A 20,825-nucleotide genomic window follows, 5' to 3' on the forward strand; every position below is an offset into this window, starting at 1 on the left:
CAGCTACTCGGGAGGCTGAGGCAGGAGAATCGCTTGAACCCAGGAGGCGGGGCTTGCAGTGAGCCGAGATCCCGCCACTGCACTCCAGCCTGGGCGACAGGGAGAGACTCCTCAAAAAAAAAAGAAAAGAAAATTCTTTCTTCTGCCTTTTAGGGCTCTTTACAGCACTGTGCTAGGTGGGAGATAATGGCGGGACATGGGAGATGTTTGGTAAGTTGTTGGCAATGGAGTAAATCTTTAGGAATAAGGTGTGAAGCTCTTTCCACTACCTTCCACTGTCTTCAGTTTGAAAATTCATTTTCTCTGCTTTTGGCTTTGGAGCACTTGAAGCTTCATGGTGCTGAATTTGTTGGAGGCCGGAAGAGGCAGCCAGGGATGATAACAGTTGGCTCAGGAAACCTCAACTCTGAGTCCACCTCAATTTCCGATGCCTGCTGCATCGAAGGCTCCCTTAAGAAAGCGTGTTAGTTCTCATGTCCCTGACTCCCCTGCAGCATTGGGGACCAAGAACTAGCAGTGGGAATCTTGCATCTTACTTTGTTTGCTTTAATAAAGAGAAGGGGAAATGGGAAGGAGAAGCAGAAAGGGGTGAATGTAGAACAAAACCTTGAGTGATGTGAACCACTCATGAGGCTCAGCTTTTTTTTTTTTTTTTTGAGACAGAGTCTCGATCTGTCGCCCAGACTGGGGTGCAGTGGCGCGATCTCCACTCACTGCAAGCTCCGCCTCCCGGGTTCACGCCATTCTCCTGCCTCAACCTTCCGAGTAGCTGGGACTACAGGCGCCCACCACCACTCCCAGCTAATTTTTTGTATTTTTAGTAGAGACGGAGTTTCACCATGTTAGCCAGGATGGTCTCCATCTCCTGACCTCGTGATCTGCCTGCCTCGGCCTCCCAAAGTGGTGGGATTACAGGCGTGAGCCACTGTGCTGGCCAAGATAGGGTCTTGCTCTGTTACCCAGGCTGGAGTGCAATGGCGAGATCATGGCTGACTGCAGCCTCGACCTCCTGGGCTCAGGTGATCCTCCCACCTCATCCTGCTGAGTAGCTGAGACCACAGGCTCACGCCACCATGCGGGGCTCATTTTTGTATTTTTCTTGTTGTTGAGGTGTGGTTTTGCCATGTTACTCAGTCTGGTCTCAAACTCCTGGGCTCAAGAGATCCGCCCACTTCGGCCTCCCAAAGTGCTGCGATTGCAGGTGTGAACCACTGCATCCAGCCTCAGCTGTCTTCAGGGTGCCCCCTGGGGCAGAAAATATGCGGACTCTCACTGAATGATGGCTTATGGGTTGTCTGTTAAGAGTTCTCCACTGGGAGTGTGTGGGGTGAGATGTGTGAGGGTAATGAACTTGCCACATGGCATTCACCGGCACTAGCCCTGTTGCTTGCCCTCAGAGGATCCAATGACACTGATGGGAGTGAGAGCTAAAGCTGTGTGAAGGGGCTATCTGGGAGCCAGTTCTGACAAAGTTGGCTGCTGAGAGGCTCCTCCACCCTCACAGCCCACCCCTTTCAGTGTGAAAATGTGCTCTTATTATGGACCTAGTCTAAAAACTGGTCCAGCCCAGCAGAAGAGCTGTCTGCTTAGTGCAGCCTGGGATGCTGGGCTGGGCCTCCTGGCACTAACCATGCCCTTCTTGGATTGCTCTTGGCATCTTTCTAGTTATGGAAAGCTTGGTGCAGCCCCACCCAACAGAAACTGACTCCTTACATAGTACTCACTTCTTGTCAACTTAGCTGTCTCCAGCTTCCCTTCTCTCCTGTCCCCTCCCCTCCCCTGTGGCCGTTGGTTGGTAGTTGACACATTTCTTGAGTCCACGCAGGCCCCTTTTATGCTTCCCCCTGGCTCCTTGGAATCCTGTCCCAGTTTGAGGCTCCTCCTATTTTGTAAAATCATTAACTATAAGCAGCTTTGGGTCTTGCAGGCAAAGCAAAGGCCCTCTGCTTTCCAGGGCTGGGAGTGGCTTGGCTGACCCTTAGGGAGTCAAGGGACCCAGAGGAAGCACGGAGGCAGCTTCTTGTAGCCATAGGGAGCCACAGGGTTCCATGCAGTACCCTTTAGGCTGGGGGTATGACGATAACCCCACAGTGAATAACAACAGCAGCTACTGCTGATTGAATGCTCACCACATGCTAGGCACTACGCTAAGGGCTTGAGGAGCGTGATCCTGTGTAATCCTCACACTCCTACTCAATAGTTTCCAATTTTATGGATGGGGAAAACTTGAGAAGTTTACGTAACTTGTCTGAGGGTGACACAGCCAGGAGGTGGCGGAGATGAGGCTGTAACTCACACCTGCCAGATTTCAAAGCCTCTGCTCTTAACCTCTACACTACGCTGCCTTTGTAGATCCTCAAAGTGTCCTAGAGAGAGGAACAATTGCTTTTTTTTTTTTTTTTAAGACAGGATCTTGCTGTGTCGCCTGGGCAGGAGTGCAGTGGTGCCATCATAGCACACTGCAGCCTCTACCTCCTGGACACAAGCAGTCCTCCCACCTCAGCCTCCCAAGTAGCTGGGACTACACAGGCACATGCCACCACGCCCAGCTAATTTTTGATTTTTTGTAGAGACGTTGTCTCACTGTGTTGCCCAGGCTGGTCTCAAATTCTTCGCCTCAAGTGATCCGCCCACCTTGGCCTCCCAAAGTGTTGGGATTACAGGTGTAAGACATTTCGCCAGTCAATAATTTATTTTATTTTATTTTATTTTTGAGACAGAGTTTCGCTTTTGTTGCCCAGGCTGGAGTGCAGTGGCATGATCTCAGCTCACTGCAACCTCCACCTCTAGGGTTCAAGCAATTCTCCTGCCTCAGCCTCCCAAGTAGCTGGGATTACAGGCACCCGCCACCATGCCCGGCTACTTTTAAAATGTTTTTTTGGTAGAGACAGGGTTTTGCCATGTTGGCCAGGCTGGTGTCGGACTCCTGACCTCAAGTGATCCACCCGCCTCGGCCTCCCAAAATGCTGGGATTACAGGTGTGAGCCACCGCACCCGGCCCAATAATTGCTTTTTAAACCCTTTTCGTAATACTTACTGAACACTTCTGCATGTACTAAGCTCGTTACATGTATTAGCGCTTCTGAGGCTCCCAGTCACCTCTAAGATATGCCGTATTATCTCAGATGGCAGATGTGGAAGGAACAGTCTCAGCAAGTTACTCAGCTTGTAAATGACTGGGTGGAGATTTAACCCGAGTCTGTGAACCTCCGGTGCCAGCATTCTCCTCCCCTAACTCCACTCTCCTGCCCCTAATAAGCTCCTCTGTAATTTTCTCTGGAGCTGTGGCGACATTCACTATTGAGCCTAGAGGATGCCTGTCTCCAAGAATCTGTGATTTCCAAGCTGACGGGCCATTTTGCTTTGGAGCAGGGAGTGGCTGAGGGAAGAGATGACACACTGGACCTGGACGGGTGTGACTTCCTTGCATGGCGAACATTTGGATGGAGAAGTGAGACCCAGACTGCTTTTAAGCACATTTTCATTTTCTTCCCCACTCCTTCCAAATTAGGGTGAAGGTTGCCGAACTGTCCCCCTGGCTGGACATGTGGGGTTTGACAGCTTGCCTGACCAGCTGGTGAATAAGTCCGTCAGCCAGGGCTTCTGCTTCAACATCCTGTGCGTGGGTGAGTATTTCCATAGCAGGAAATTCTATTACAGAATATGGATCCTTAATGGCTGGATACGGCTTTGCAGGTAATTAGGTTAAATAGTGTGTCCTTCTGATTTAGTTGCGAGAGTGTCTCTCTCCTCTTCTTTTATCTCTCTGCCTGTTTTTTGTAAGCAGATGGCTGTAATTACTTTTTTCCCCTGGCCAGACCAGAGTATAGGGCCATATCTTGGGGGGAAACTGAGCTATGTGAGACCCAGTGGAAATTCTGTAAGGGAGCTGGCTGACTCAGTACGGCTGTAGAGTTCATTTTGACTACAGAAGACAGGAGCCAGGGCAGAATTGGGAGGGAGGGGATAGCTGAGGAAAAACGCCTGCCCACCAGCTGTGGGCAGTGGATTGGGTCTGTTTCCTCTGTAGTTTTGCTGTGCTTGGTTTAGTTTGAGCTCAAGTGCAGGCACCACACAGCTGTATGCAACATTCTTTTATTCCCTTTACCTATCTCTCTACCTAGACTTTTTTTTTTTGAGAGGGGTCTCACTATGTTGCCCAGGCTGGTCTTGAACTCCTGAGCTCAAGTAATCCACCCATCTTGGCCTCCCAAAGTGCTAGGATTACAGGTGTGAGCCACTGTGCCTGGCTTCTACCTACACATTTAATCTTAACAATGGGAACTGGTCCTAGCCCCCTCTGCTAATCACAGCACAAGTAGAGTGCGGTAATATCTGTGAAATGAATGAATGAGTGAATGTCACAGGAACCATTCATTATACTTTTCACTTTCTCACATTAGCTCTTTGGACATTACCAGGACTCTGCAAAGTGAGCAGAGCAAGTAGCATTTGTATCCTCATGAAACAGGTGGAGACACAGTCTTGGGGAGGATAAGGGACTTAACTGAGGCAACACAGAAGAAGTGGCACCATAATGAGGACTCAGGCTTGGTTGACCCCTTGTTCCTCCCCCTGCTTCTCTTAACTGCTGCCAGCAACATCTCTTGAGCACATGAAAGCACTTTGGAAACCACTGAGCACCAATCAAACAAATAGGAGGGATAACAGTTCCTTCTTTAAGAATATCTTTGGCCGGGCGCGGTGGCTCAAGCCTGTAATCCCAGCACTTTGGGAGGCCGAGACGGGCGGATCACGAGGTCAGGAGATCGAGACCATCCTGGCTAACACGGTGAAACCCCGTCTCTACTAAAAAATACGAAAAACTAGCCGGGCGAGGTGGCGGGCGCCTGTAGTCCCAGCTACTCGGGAGGCTGAGGCAGGAGAATGGCGTGAACCCGGGAGGCGGAGCTTGCAGTGAGCTGAGATCCGGCCACTGCACTCCAGCCCAGGCGACAGAGCAAGACTGATTCTGTCTAAAAAAAAAAAAGTTACATTAATTAAAAAAAAAGGACCAAAAATAGTGAGAGGTATGTATAAATATTACAAGTTTGAGAAATAATATACCATGAATTATGCGACAGCAACTAAGGGACTTCTACCCATTCTCCCTGACCGGCCAAATGGACTGTGTAGGGGCCAAGGTGAAAGTTTCCCCTGGGCCTTCTGAAGGTTCACTGAAAATCACTGACATGAGGCAGATTAATAGGAGAAAAGGCATTCAAATTTATTTGACATGTATACAAGGGGAGAATCACAGTGATTACCCAAGTACCGTGGTTCTGAAGCTTTCATACCATCCTGGCATATGTTATGGGAGGGGGAAGAAGGGGAATTCTGTTGAGGGCATTATTATGGAGAACGAGTGGATCAGAGAACAGATTAATTTGTACATTGTCTTGTGAAAGGTTCTGTTCAGGTGTAGGTTCATTCTTGGCCTTACAGGGAGGGAAAGAAAAAACAATTATTCCTTTAGATGGATGTGGATTGTAGGTGGATAAAGGCTTAGGGAGAGGCTGTGGGGTGTGAAGTAGGGGGAGGTCTGGGAGGCCCGGAGGCTTCTTCAGTTCAGCATGTCAACCATAAATAAAAGTGGGTCAAAGCTACAGGGGTTCTTTTTTTTTTTCTTTTTTTTTTTTTTTGAGACAGAGTCTTGCACTGTCACCCGGACTGGAGTGCAGTGGCGTGATATCAACTCACTGCAACCTCCACCTCCCGGGTTCAAGTGATTCTCCTGCCTCAGCCTCCTGAATAGCTGGGAATACAGGTGCATGCCACTACGCCCAGCTAATTTCTGTACTTTTAGTGGAGACTGAGTTTCACCATGTTGGCCAGGATGGTCTCAAATTCCTAACCTCAAGTGATCCGCCCGCCTCGGCCTCCCAAACTTCTGGGATTACAGGCATGAGTCACCGCGCCCGGCCTAGAAATTCTGTTTTCTCACTAAGGTCATTCATTTTCTTGGGCTCTTTATCTTTTTTTTTTTTTCCTCTATCCCCAGCATTCTTTTTCAGGTCACTTTTTGTAAGAGAGTTGCTACACATTCAAGGACAAGTGGAGAACAACAGATGATGGGCAGTTGTTCCCACAAGCTAGGCTCACTCCCTAGCTAAATGGCTCACTCCCACACACCAACTTTGGTTTTATTGTTGTTGTTGTTTGAGACAAAGTGTCCTTGTGCCACCCAGGCTGTAGTGCAGAGGCTCACTGCAGCCTCAACCTCCCAGGCTCAAGCATTCCTCCCACCTCAGCCTCCAAAGTAGCTAGGATTACAGGCATGTGACCGGGCTCGTTTTTTTGTAGAGATGAGGTGAGGTCTCACTGTGTTGCCCAGGCTGGTCTCGAACTCCTAAGCTCAAGCGATCCACTTGCCTCAACCTACCAAAGTGCTGGGATTATAGGCGTGAGCCACCGTGCCTGGCCCACATCAACTTTGGAAACTATCAGCTGAAAATATGTGCTTCAGTTTCAATCAACAGATTTATACTCAAACTTAAAAATTTTTAAGATGTGACTTCTACTATGCATGTCCTTGTTCATAGGGAGAGAAATATACCTGGAGGCATTAGCGAACAAAGCAGTACATTAAAAAAGAAAGGAAAGAAAATATGTGCTTCACAGAATTACACATCGAGGGCCTTGGAGTCCAGATCTAGGCTGTTAATTCTTCAAATGCTGAAAGTCTAACTAATGGTTATCATTAGGTGCTATTTGGAGAAAAATGTAAAATAACTAGAAGTCATAGTAATCGACATCAAGTGCAAAGACTGTCACATCCAATGTTAGCACTGCCAAATCTCTGTTTAACTAACAAGAGCTCCAATCTTTGGCTGATGGCCAACTTATTTCACCTAATATTTGATTACCACAATATTTCAGCACAAACATATCAGAGTCCCTTGGCATTCTTCCCAGAACTCCATATGACCTGTACTGAAGTTGAGATGAGAAGAGAAATGACAGACCCACTCTAAGCAACCTTGCAACCAGTGCGATTGGGTGAGCTAGTAAAGCTTTAGGAAGGAGGCCATGTGAATTGAAATGGATCTCTGAGGGTGGAAGTGTAGGGTAATTTGATATGTGGAGCACAGGCTCCCCTAGGGCCCAGAGGCAGCCAAGCTCAAGGCAAAGTGGGTGGGAGAAATAGTAATCCCCCATCCTCTAGTTTCCACCTAGACATTGTACAGCCACAACTGCTTCCACTTGTACCTGCTGGGATGGAATTGCTCAAGTGCCCAGCACAAACCCTCCAAGAGGGGAGGAGTAGGAAGGAGATGCTCTCATCCTCAAGGAGTCACAGACTCTCTTTTGCTCCCCACTTGTCAAGTTTCAGGAAATGGCTGCCTCTGTAGCACCTGTGTTAGACCCGCAGGTGCAACCACTGGATAGGCCAGCTCCGACTGGGTTAATTTCATCCCTGTTCCAAAAAACCCTGCAATGCATGCATCCTGCCCTCTTGCTGTGCTCACCACCCTGTCCTTGCTCAGAGAACCCACAATTTGGGCCAAGGTTATGAGTAGCTTAGAGTAGCTCTGAAGCTGCAATGTCAGCCCAGCCATGAGGCTGGATCCAGTCGCTGACTAGGCAAAGGGTCCATAGCTTAGCTGCTGAAGGTGATCTTTTATCTTGCAGAGCTTTTTGTGACCGTAGTTCATGCCTACTGCCTGTGTACATTTACTCCCTTAATGACTGTTATAAAAAGATGCTGTTTGGGCATAGAATATATTTCCCCAAAGTATTTTCTTTTCTTTTCTTTTGAGACACAGTCTTACTCTGTTGCCCAGGCTGGAGTGCTGTGGCGTGATCACAGCTCACTGCAGCCTCAACCTCCCAGGCTCAAGCAATCCTCCCACCTCAGCCTCCTGAGTAGCTGGGACTACAGGCACATGCCACCATGCCTGGCTAATTTTTTTAAAATTAAAATTATTGTGTAGAAACAAGGTCTCACTATGTTGCCCAGGCTGATCCCAAACTCCTGGGCTCAAGCAATCCTCCCTACTTGGCCTCTCCCAAAGTCCTGGAATTACAGGCATGAGCCACTGTACCCAGACGTTTCTTTTTCTTGATAGGGCATTTTTGGTGTAAAATTATGGTAGCACTAGCTTCAATTATTAACAGAGACCTAGGATGTTTTTTCACACTATTGTTTAATTTTGTATTTTTAGTAGAGACGGGGTTTCTCCATGTTGATCAGGCTGGTCTCAAACTCCCAACCTCAGGTGATCTGCCTGCCTCGGCCTCCCAAAATGCTGGGATTATAGGCATGAGCCACTGTGCCCAGTCGAGAATTTTTAATAATCCAGAACCTAATTTATAGTAAGGATACCAATAAACGGCACCTACAATTATTATTCTTTTTTTTTTGAGACAGAGTCTCACTCTGTCACCCAGGCTGAAGTGGAATGGCACTATCTCTGCTCACTGCAACCTGCATCTCCCAGGTTCAAGTGATTCTCATGCCTCAGCCTCCATAGTACTTGGGATCACAGGTGTGCACCACCATTCCCAGCTATTTTATTTTGTATTTTTAGTAGAGACAGGGTCTCACCATGCTGACCAGGCTGGTCTCGAACTCTTGACCTCAAGTGATCCACCCACCTTGACCTCCCAAAGTGCTGGGATTATAGGCATAAGCCACTGCACCTGGCCTATTATTCTTCTTAGAGGACTAGGCACATGAGTGTGAGCATATTATGATTCCTCTCCAATATATTCTCTAGGGTTGACCGTAATTACCATAGAGGTGAGGTTCCTCTTTCTCCCCATAAAAACACATATACTAGTCCCTTAGCTTTGGAAATTTCAAGGATCCCTTGATTCTAGATACAGTATAGAATGCCTCAGAGGAACCACCAGAGCCAACAGTACAAATATTCTGGGACCCGTTACTTTGCACTCCTGGGAACAAGCCCCAAAGAGACTCATCCATCCAAATGCTCCAGTAGCAGTCATAGCTGTGAGGAGCACAAAGGGTCATAATGATAATATTTACTTTGAAGCTGCTCAGGATTCCAGGCTCAATTGGGCTCTGTTGAACATGGAAAAAAACAGTCACACAAGAGAAGCAGGATTGAGGCTTGCTGCAGGAGAAGGGAAAGGGCAGCTAGCATTCTATCAAGGCCAAGGATCAATTGTTTCATACCTTCATCTCTGGGAAAGGCCAGCTGCTCAGTTGTCTAAAACAGGCCGCCAGCAGTGGTGTGCTGGTCAACGTCACAGCCCATCTCAGGAGAAAAACTGTTGTGGTTTGAAGCATCTGCTCGTTTCCTTGGTGTCATTACTCCTGCCATGGCTGCTGTTAAGCTACCAACATGACATCACTGCATGTGGGCTTGGGAAGAGATGCAGGAAGCGGACAAGCTGGCTCCAGCACACCACTGCATGTGAGGCCTCTGCAAGATCAGGAAGGAGAAGGGACAAGGTCACAGAACCAGGCATGACCTTGTCCCTTTCCATAGGCTTCCTTAGCCAACTGGAGTTCCTGGAGTGTTTCCTTTTAGGCACCTCCCTGTTAAACTCAGAGACATTTCTCTGGGTTCAACATTCAGAACTGGAAGAGACTTTAGGTCCACAAGAACAGGGATTGTGGCTGTCTTGTTCATTGCTGTATCTGCAGCTCCTGTAACTGTGCCTGGCTCCTATTAGAGGCTTCGTAAATACTCGTTGAATGACTGAATGAACAAACATATCACACCTATGCGTCTCGCTAGAGCACATTGGTTAAAAGCATGGACTCCGGCATCAGCCTGCCTGGATTCAAATGCTGGCTCTGCCACTTACTAGTTTGTGACCTTGGACTAGTTACTTCCTCCACATTTTATTATTACTAGTTTCTAAAATAGATCTATTATTCTAAGTGAAGTAACTCAGGAATGGAAAACCAAACATTGTATGTTCTCGTAAGTGGGAGCTAAGCTATGAGGATGCAAAGGCATAAGAATAACACAATGGACTTTGGGGACTCAGGGGGAAAGGGTGGGAGGGGGTAAAGAATAAAAGACTACAAATTGGGTTCAGTGTATACTGCTCAGGAGATGGGTGCATCAAAATCTCACACATCACCACTAAATAACTTACTCATGTAACCAAACACCACCTGTCCCCCAAAAACCTATGGAAATAAAAAGTAAAACAGAGACAGGGTCTATGTTGGTCAGGCTGGTCTCGAACTCCTGCCCTCAACTGATCCTCCTGCTTCAACCTCCCAAAGTGCTGGGATTACAGGCATAAGCCACCGTGTCTGGCCCCTCCACATTTTATAGATGAGGAAAGTAAGGTGCAGAGATGCTGAGGAACTGGTGCAAATTTACACAGCTAGTAAGTGGCTTGGTTAACCCATCTAAAAATTGAGGACAAATAGTAACATCTACCTCATAGGCTTGCTGTGAGGAATAAATAAGAAAATATATGTAAAAAACTTACAGCAGTGACTGTAAACAGTAGCTGTTATTACCAACCCTCTCATTTTATAGAAAAAGAGACTGGGACCCAGAGAGGGGAAAGAGCTCAGTTCATGTCACACAGTAACTTAGCAATAAGCTGGCTAGAAGTCTTTTCTTTTTCTCTCTCTTTCTGTTTCTCTCTCTCTCTCTCTCTCTCTCTCGCTCTCTCTCTCTGTCTTTCCTTTCTTTCTTAGACGGGGTCTCGCTCTGTCACCCAGACTGGAGTGTAGTGGTGAGATCTCGGCTCACTGCAACCTCTGCCTCCCGGGTTCTAACGATTCTCCACCCTCAGCCTCCCGAGTAGCTGGGATTACAGGAGCCTGCCACCATGCCCGGCTAATTTTTGTGTTTTTAGTAGAGATGGGGTTTCACCATGTTGGCCAGGCTGGTCTCCAACTCCTGACCTCAGGTGATCTACCCGCCTCGACTTCCCAAAGTGCTGGGATTACAGGCCTGAGCCACCGTGCCCCGCAAGAGTATAGTTTGAAAAAAACATATTTCATAGTACTCATATATGTTTAAAAATGTTTTTAAAACTGTTGTTTCTAGAATACTATCTACATTAAGCAAAGTGAGATGAAAGCCTCTTGGCTGGTGAAGCATCCATTAAAAACCTTACTATCCACTTGGAGGAGCTCTGGGAGGGCTGGGGGAAGAGGAGTGAGAAATTGACCCCTCGGGACTCCTCAGGTTTCCTGCTGGAATCTAATTGCCAAGTCCCCACCTTCCTGCAGGGGCGTGGAATCTGCTGACCCCATCCCAGTTAGGTCATGTGTGCCTCCCCCTCACAACACACTCACGCTCAGTACTGGGCCCAGGGCAGCTGTGGGAGGGACAGCATCCTCGGCTCAGGCTGGGTCTGTGCCAGTCATTGAGAGAAAGCCTCCCCGACCCCCAGGCTCCACACTGATGGAAAACTGGAACAGGAGCTCTCGATAGCCATAGTTCGAGCTCGCTTGATTTTCTGCCCTCTCTACTATTGCATGTATCTCAATTCCCTAGACACCCGGGTGTTCTTTTCTTCCAGACGTTCGTTATTTGGCATCTAATTTCCACAGCCCTTTTGTGCCAGCAGGCATTTGGGTGGTCATTTCTCCTGCTGTTCCTCCCAGCTTCCTGTCCTGCCCTGCCCGGCCCCCATTCCTCCAGCTGTGCAAACAGGGTGGGTCCCTCACGCTGCGGTGCTGCCCCTGAAGCCTTCTGTGTGAACCTTGGGTTAGGCACTCCCAGGGGTACTGGAAGGTGCCCCATCTCCTGCTGTCTGAGAATCCTTAGGATTGGGGAGTCAGGGTACCCACTCTGGGTGCTGGGGAAACAGGACCCCCCCACTCCCTAGGAGCTACAGGGCATTCAGCAGGGAGCTCATGAAACAGAAGGGTTTGGGAGTTGGGGGTAAGGATGATTCTGTTCCATGAGCTCCCTTCTGTTCCATGGGAGGGAGTTGGGGGTAAGGATGTACATGGAAAACTCATCAGGCACACAAGAAGATGAGCCGAACTGTAGCTCAAACCTCAGTGCCCTTGAGAGGGGAGGGGAGTTAGAATGTGAGAGCCATACTGTGTTCCCACCTCTGAGGTGCTGGCCCCATTTGCAGTTAAGGTGCACTTCAAATTTGGGTGAGGTGGGGTGTGATACATTCCACTGCTTGGCCAAGTCTGCCACCTCCCATGGCAAAGGCCCCACCTCATAAAATTCTTCTTGGGACCCAAATACTTCCTGTTTCTTTAGGGGAGGAAAAAGGGGGCCTCTTCCTCAAGAGTCTTTGCTGCTAATGGATATAGCAGACCCTGGTTTGAAACATGATCTGTGTGAGGAACCATTTCCCCACATTCTGGCAATTTACCAAGTTAGTCAGACCTGGCTATGAAATTGGGCTGGGGGGCCGGGTAGCCAGACTGAATTGAATGTTCTCCTTGTTCTCCCTTCCTCTCCCTGTCTCCCTCCTGTCTCTTATCTCTTCTCTCTCTCTCCCTTCTCTCTGTCCACACACAGAAAACTCTCATCATACACAGATATTTTAAAAGGCACCTCCTGCATTCATAGCTCATTATTTGGGATAAAAGAAGCAGGCTAGACACACCCAGAGGGGGAGGGAAGATGGAGCATTTTCAGTTCTACATCATGTAGCTCTAACCCTAGCCCTGAACCACCCTGCAGATGTGTGCTTTTGGTCCCAAGGTGGGATTTGGCAGGCCACAATTTGCCCAATGCAAACCCAGTCCCGACTGTGAAGAGAAGTCGGGGCTCACATCCCCCCTGGGCTGGGGAGAGGAGAGAGAAAAACAGGGATGATGATAGCAGAATAAATGGGAGGGTAGTCTTTGTCTTCAAAGGGCAGGCCAGAGTAATTAATGATATCCTCTCTTCGTAGTGCCCGCCTCTCTACTGACTCTTTAATTCCTGCTATTCCTGAGTCACTTGGGGTGGGCTCAGGGGTCAAATACAGCCTGGATCTGTAGAGATTATAAGCAGTTTTAGTGCCCAGCCCAGTTTGTGGCCTCATATCAGATTCCTGTTTAGCTCCCTTGTCACCAACTCCTGACTTCTTGTGATGTCCCATTCCCTGAAGTCTCGTTGGCTCCCGACAGTGGCTTGCTATCCCTTGATCTCCCAGGAATAAGCTCCCAAAACCTTCACCAGTCTGCCACAGCCCTTCCCCTACTTGTTTCCCCAGTGTGAAGTTCAAGACTTTAAAAATTCCAATGGTTTGATTTATTAGTATCTTGCAGCCTAGTAGTTAAACAAATAAATGGCTAGTTTGTTTAAAATTTAAGGATAAGGGCCAGGCGCGGTGGCTCATGCCTGTAATCCCAGCACTTTGGGAGGCTGAGGCGGGTGGGTCACCAGAGGTCAGGAGCTTGAGACCAGCCGAGCCAGCATGGTGAAACCTCATCTCGACTAAAAATACAAACATTAGCCAGGCATGGTGGCCGGCGCCTGTAATCCCAGCTACTTGGGAGGCTGAGAGGCAGGAGAATCACTTAAACCCGGGAGACAGAGACTGCAGTGAGCTGAGATTGCGCCACTGCACTCAGCCTGGGCGACAGAGCGAGACACTGTATCAAAAAAAAAAAAGAAAAAGAAAAAAAGAAGAAGAATTTTTGTGGCCTGCTAAGTCTCCCCACCCCACCCCTCTTAGTTAAAAATGGTCTCACCGAAAGTTCAACCATTCAACCAGGATGGGAGGATAAGCCAGGAGCCTGCACAGTTTTCACCACTGGGAGGCACATCTGGGGCATCCCCAGAAGGCTGTTTAGGCTTGGCAGGGAGGAGAGGCGGGGACTGGAATGAGAGGATATTTGTTTGACAAGGGACCACTGTTTAATTTGTTTTTTTTTTGAGATGGAGTCTCACTCTGTTGCCCAGACTGAAGTGCAATGGCATGATCTCAGCTCACTGCAATCTCCGCCTCCCCTGGTTAAAGTAATTTTCCTGCCTCAGCCTTTCAGTAGCTGGGCTTACAGGCGGTCTGCCACCATGCCTGGCTAAATTGTGTATGTATAATATATTTTTTTGGTAGAGACAGGGTTTCACAATGTTGGCCAGGCTGGTCTTGAACTCCTGACCTCAAGTGATCTGCCTGCTTCAGGCTTCCAAAGTGCTGGGATTACAGGCATGAGCCACCACGCCTGGCCACCGCTGTCCTTTTAAAAAAATTTAAAATAATCCTTTAATTTTTATGACAAAAACTATACATAGTCCATTTAGAAAACTTGGGAAATATAGAAAAGCATAAAGAAAGGGATGAAAACCACACATAAGGTCACCACTCAGAGATAGCCATTGATGAGTATATTGTATTTCCTTCCAGTCTTTTTTTTCTAGGCGTAGCTATACCTCTCCATCACTGCCTATAACAATTTCTTTTTCTGACTATAAAAGCAACGTATACTTGGCCAGGTGCGGTGGCTAACGCTTGTAATCCCAGCACTTTGGGAGGCCGAGGCGGGTGGATCACAAGGTCAGGAGCTTGAGACTAGCCTGGCCAAGATGGTGAAACCCCATCTCTACTAAAAACACAAAAATTAGCCAGGCACTGTGGTGGACGCCTGTAATCCCAGCTACTCAGGAGGCTGAGGCAGGAGAATCACTTGAACCCGGGAGGTAGAGGTTGCAGTGAGCCATGATCGCACCATTGCCCTCTAGCCTGGGTGACAGAGCAAGACTCCATCTCAAAAAAAAAGAAAAAAAGCAGTGTATACGCAAGGTAAAATTTCCAAATGACAGAAAAAAATTGGAAGAATAAAATGAAAACTACTTCAATTCTACTATCTGAGATAACTACTACTGATCCATCTGTATAGTTCCTTTCAGTCTTTTTCGTTTAACTGAGATCATACAGTTCATCTGCTTCTATCTGCTTTTTGCTTTATGTTTTATCATATTCATTTTCCCATGTCAACACATGTGTATCTGAAACATGATGTGTAAGGGCTGAATAGTCACTATGTGAACAGACCATAATTTATCCTTTTGCTTTTCAGGAGAGACAGGTTTGGGCAAGTCCACCCTCATGGACACCCTGTTCAACACCAAGTTCGAAGGGGAGCCAGCCACCCACACACAGCCGGGCGTCCAGCTCCAGTCTAATACCTATGACCTCCAAGAGAGCAACGTGAGGCTAAAGCTCACGATCGTTAGCACAGTTGGCTTTGGGGACCAGATCAACAAAGAGGACAGGTAAAGAAGGCGGTGGGGTGAGAAAGGTGGAGAGGTTGGTAGAGGGCCGCATAGAGGAACTCACCTTGTGGGTCTTGAAGACAGCACAGTTACCGGGCCCGAGCCTGTCCTCCCAGAATGGTGTGGGCAGCAGCAGGTACCTCCCAAGCATTGGCCCCGTCCAGTGTCCCTGTCTACAGCAACTGTTCCACTCCACTCACTTTGCCAGAAGAAGGGTGTCTTTCTAATATACATGGGTCAGGTCTCAATTCCATGCAGCAAACTTTTATTGAGCCCCTACCTTGCGCCAGGTACTGTGGAGTTCTGACCATCTAAAAAGGAATGGCTTAGTCTCTGCCCTTGAGGCACTCACAGGCAAAACCGGTTTTAAGCAAATAATTTCCATAGAGTATAAGATGTTCTGTAAAGGACAGGGTACAAAGAGATAAACGACAAGTTACGACGAGAACACAAAGGCGAGAACAGTCATTTCTACGTAGGGAGGTCAGGGAAGCCTTCACAAAGGATGTGCCTCCAGAGCTGACTCTTGAAGGACGAACTGTTTTGCCAGACAGACAAGGGAAGGGAGAGAGGGGCATCTCAGGCAGAATTAACTGCCTGTATAAAGGCAAAGTGATGTGCAGGATTCTGGTACGTTCTAGGGAAGTGCAGCTTGCTCTCTTTGGCTAGACAGAGGCAGAGTCACTGTGAAGCTAATGAAGATTGCACAGGCCCCTTCCAAAGCTCTGTAACTAATGTTCAATCACAACGTTGTATTATTTTCCTCAGAGAGTCTTTCAAATTGCATAAGCATAAGGGCTGGAAAAACCTGGTTGTGCCCCTGGGCTAGCATTTGGAGTAAGCTTGGGGAAAAAATAGGGGGAGATGAAGCTGAAGAGGTAAGCAGGTGCCAGATCACAGAAGATTTTATGATCGAGGCAAGAGGTAAAATAGGTGCTGAGATAGGGAAGAGGAGACAGATCTGCTGAATACTGAGTAGGTAAATATCAACAAGACTTGGTAGAGACTTGGTGTGAGGTTGTGAAGTCAAAAGAAAAATCTAGAATGAGGCCCAAATTTCTGGCTTTGTAGAGTGGGCATTGGTGATGGCGTTCCATAAGAGAACCAGGGTTCAAAATAATCAGCTCTATTTTGGACATGTCAAGTTTGATCTGTCTGAGGAATGCTGAGATATGCAATGACCTTCAGCAGTAGGCAGTTGAACACACAGAGATGGAGATCAGAAGAGGCTAGAAATACAGATGGGGTTATCAAGATAGAGGTGATATGTTCCAACCATGGACACATGTAAAATCGCCCAGAGATCAGAGTAAAGTAAGAAGAACACTGGACTAAAGACAAAAACCTCAGGATGTTAAGTCAATAGATGGAGGAAAAGACATCCTGAAAAGGGACTGAACAGCAATAAGCAGACAGGTAGGAGGGGTCCAGGAAAGATGTTGGGGTGCCAGGCAAGGTGGCTTGCACCTGTAATCCCAGCACTTTGGGGGGCTGAGGCGGGCAGATCCCTTGAAGTCAGGAGTGCGAGACCAGCCTGGCCAACATCATGAAACCCCATCTCTACTAAAAATACAAAAATCAGCTGGGTGTGGTGGCGGGTGCCTGTAATTCCAGCTACTCGGGTGGCTGAGGCAGGAGAATCACTTGAACCCGGGAAGCAGAGGTTGCAGTGAACTGAGATTGCACCACTGTACTCCAGGCTGGGCAGCAGAGCAAGACTCTGTCTCAAAACAAAACAAAAAGATGTGGGGGGTTGAGAATGTGTGTGAGTGAAGACTAGGTGAGGCTCAGAGATGGGGACGTGATAAGGGGTGGGTCAGGTACCATCTGCATTTAACCGGAAGTCACATGGTTATCACATGTGCTCATCTCAGAAAGGGCCATTCATCATTTAAAGCAGAGGGTCTTCTCATCTTTTCAGGATTCTCTTGCTTCTTAGATGAACTTTATGTCAAATTCTTTTATTTCCCCCTTAAAGCTACTACAACAGCCACACTCACTTCCTTATAATGAATAAATATATGTAGCTTCTTAATAATGGAACTGAGTTCTGTTTTGCATTTGAAAATCTAGAAAAAAAAGACATCTCTGCTTTTTTTTTTTTTTTTTTTGAGCTGGAGTTGCACTCTGTCACCCAGGCTGGAGTGCAGTGGCACAATCTCAGCTCACTACAATCTCCACCTCCGGGGTTCAAGTGATTCTCCTGCCTCAGCCTCCTGAGAGTAGCTGGACTCAGTTGCACACCACCACACCCTGCTAATTTTTCTGTATTCTTAGTAGAGACCGGGTTTCACCTTGTTGGCCAGGCTGGTCTCTAACTCCTGACCTCAAGTGATCCCCTCCCCAGCCTCAGCCTCCTAAATTGCTGGGATTACAGGCATGAGCCACTGTGCCCCGCCACCTCTGCTTTTTATAGGCGTGCTTATTGTGCTAATCTTGTTTGGTTGAGAATAAATTAAACTTTGGAGAAAGGATATTTGGGCCACAATATGAGTGCTTAATCTCAGCTGCACGTGGCTCAGAAACTTCAATTACATTTCTTACAATTCTTTCAGTTACATACATTCAACATATCTAACATTGGACAATGCCTTGATAATAATGGCTTGGGAGGACTGAACAGATACTGCCCCTCAGAGGCAAATCTCCTTCCGTTATTTTTTTAAGATATCCCTATTGTTTCTTCCTGATTGTAAATGTGATACATACTTATAATAAATCAAATAAGTAGAAATGAAAAGCCTCTTTGAAATTGCACTGAGGAGCAGGGGTGGAGTAAGCTCCAGGGATGTATAATAAAAAGCAATGTTTTCTTCATGCCGTTAGGGCCATGTTAGCATAGCTATGTCAGTGAAACTGCATTGAAACAGGGCATGAGAATATCCTGCTTTACAAGGGCACATGCATAAACTGGGAAGAGGAATGACTAAGCCCGGATGCTGCGGAAAGCTACAATTTAATTGATGCTGGAGGCAGGGCACAGTGGCTTAAGCCTGTAATTCCAGCACTTTGGAAGGCCGAGGTGGGTGGATGGATCACTTGAGGCCAGGAGTTCAAGACCAGCCTGGCCAACATGGTGAAACCCCCATCTCTACTAGAAATACAAAAAATTAGCCGGGCATGGTGGTGTGTGCCTGTAATCCCAGCTACTCAGGAGGCTGAGGCACAAGAATTGCTTGAACCTGGAAGGCGGAGGTTGCAGTGAACTGAGATCATGCCGTGTCTCTCCAGCCTAGACGACAGAGTGAGACTCCATCTCGAAAAATTAAAATAAAAAAGGAGGCTGGAGAAAAGGGGATTTAAGGGAGAGACTGAGAAGGACAGGCTGGAGAGGGGAGTGCTTAGGAACCTAGGCTTTGGTCTCAGACCTGGCTTCAAATTTCGTCTTGCTGTCTTTTTAGCCCAGGGATCTTGAACAAGGTACTTACATTTTCTATGCCTCAGTTTTCTCATCTGTAAAATGGGGATGATGATGATGGTAATAATAATAACACCTACCTCAGAGAGTTGTGGTGAAGCACATTTGACGTGTGTGGAATATGAAATGCTCAAACACCTGGCACAGAGTTACTGCCTCATAAACTGAAGATATTATGATCATGATTTTTATTGATCGAAGAATCAAGGGACAGCTAAATCACGTAGCATATGGGAGGGAATGATACGTGGTATCCAGGAAGACCGGAACTAAAAAATATTCATTGGGTTTGGTGATATGAAGGTCAGTAATACATTTCAGAATAATAGTTCGAGGAGAACTGTGGGTAGAAGCCAGATTACTGTGATTGCTGAGTGAATGGGAAGTAAGGATGTAAAGGCATCAGAATAGCTAAAAGAGCAATGGAACAGAAAAGTCAGTCTAAGACCAGATTCCTGCTCATATGGAAATTTAGCATATGTAAGTCAGCAGGGGAAGAATGGACTATTCAAGAGATGATGCTGGGAAAATAGGCCATCTATTTAGGAAAAAAATAAAACAAGACCCTCTCACACAAACACCATTCACAAAAATAGATTCCCATTGGACTAAAAACAGATTTCTAAAAATACAAGGAGAAAACATCAGAGAATATTTTTATAACTTTGGGGGTAGAGAAGGCTTTTCCAATCATGACACAAAATTCAAAAGTCATAGAAGAAAAGACTAATGGATTTAAATTCATTAAAATAAAAAACCCTTTTATATTGAAAGATACCATAAACAAAAGTAAAAACAAGCTACAGATGGGGAGAAGATATTTGCAGCCTAAATAATAGACAAAGAATTCTTCTAAAATGGAAAAAGAGCTTCTACAATTCAATAAGAAATAAACAGATAGTTTACAGAAGGGGAAACACTAATGTACAATCAACATAGGAAATGATAGTCATTCAACTTCCCCAGTAATTAGAGAAATGCAAAATGAAACAATGAAATATTTTTTATCCATCAGATCTGCAAAAACAAAAAGATGGTATAATATCCACTAACACGAGGTAATTTCATTCATGTTGATGGGACTGAAAATTGATACAGACTTTTTGGAGGGCAAACTTGGCAGTATCTATTAAAATTTTAGATGTGAATAATTTATGACCTAGCAGTTCCACCTTTAAGTATGCATGCAGCCTAGAGAAGCAGCTGCGCATGCTCCTGAGAAGCATACAGAAAGCATGTTCACTGCAGCTTTGGTTATGGAATAAAAAACAACTTAAACAGTCTAAATTTCTACCAACAGAGCAATTAAATAAACTGTGGAATTACCATACCGTGGAATTGTGTTTAGCAGTTTAATAGAATGAGGTAGATCGATATATACTCATATGGCTAGATCTCCAGGATATGTTGTTAAGTGAAAAAAAGAAGTTGCAGAATGATCATGATTCCATGTGTGTAAATCTGCCCCACTCCCTCCAATAAAACCACAAACATGTCTCTCTATTTATGTGTGTAGATGCATAGAAAAAGGTCTGGAAAGGTAATCAGCAAACTGAAAATAGAGGTTATCTGTGAGAAAGGAAGAATTAGTATTCTTTTATTTTATTTTATTTTATTTTATTTATTTTTGAGTGGGAGTCTTGCACTGTCCCCCAGGCTGGAGTGCAGTGGCGTGATCTCGCCTCACTGCAAGCTGGGCCTCCCAGGTTCACGCCATTCTCCTGCCTCGGCCTCCTGAGTAGCTGGGACTACAGGCGCCTGCCACCCCGCCCGGCTAATTTTTTTTTTTTTTTTTTTAGTAGAGAGGGAGTTTTACCGCGTTAGCCAGGATGGTCTCAATCTCCTGACCTCATGATCCTCACGCCTCGGCCTCCCAAAGTGCTGGGATTACAGACGTGAGCCATCGAGCCCGGCTGAGAATAGGTGTTATTGCATGAATAAATTTAGGTCAAGCGTGGTGGCTTTTACCTGTAATCCCAACACTTTGTGGGGCCAAGGTAGGAGGATCACTTGAGCCCAAAAGTTCAGGACAAGCCTGGGGTAACATAAAGAAACCCTGTCTCTACAAAAAAATAAAAAATTAGCCAGGCGTGGTGGTGTGCGCCTGTAGTCCCAGATACTCAGAAGGCTGAGGCAGGAGAATCACTTGAGCCCACGAGTTCAAGGTCACAGTGAGCTATGATCATGCCATTGTTCCCCCACATGGGCAACAGAGTGAGGCCTCATCTCTGAAAAAGAGATAAAAAAGAAAACTTGTCTGAGCCAGGAGAAATACACAAGGCCAT

At 46.6% G+C, this 20,825-nt stretch overlaps 1 protein-coding gene across 4 annotated transcripts in view; it reads left to right on the forward strand.

Moving 5' to 3' along the window:
- Positions 1-20,825, forward strand: part of SEPT6 (septin 6) — a 90,447-nt gene that overhangs the window by 16,796 nt on the left and 52,826 nt on the right. For all 4 annotated transcript variants that reach the window (XM_011948671.1, XM_011948675.1, XM_011948673.1 and 1 more), the window contains 2 exons: positions 3,512-3,626; positions 14,927-15,122. In XM_011948671.1, coding sequence (XP_011804061.1) covers positions 3,512-3,626; positions 14,927-15,122 — 311 coding nt within the window. The remainder of the gene's footprint in view (positions 1-3,511; positions 3,627-14,926; positions 15,123-20,825) is intronic.

This window comes from Colobus angolensis, unplaced genomic scaffold (genome assembly GCF_000951035.1).
Source record: "Colobus angolensis palliatus isolate OR3802 unplaced genomic scaffold, Cang.pa_1.0 Scaffold282, whole genome shotgun sequence".
Taxonomy (NCBI): domain Eukaryota; kingdom Metazoa; phylum Chordata; class Mammalia; order Primates; family Cercopithecidae; genus Colobus; species Colobus angolensis.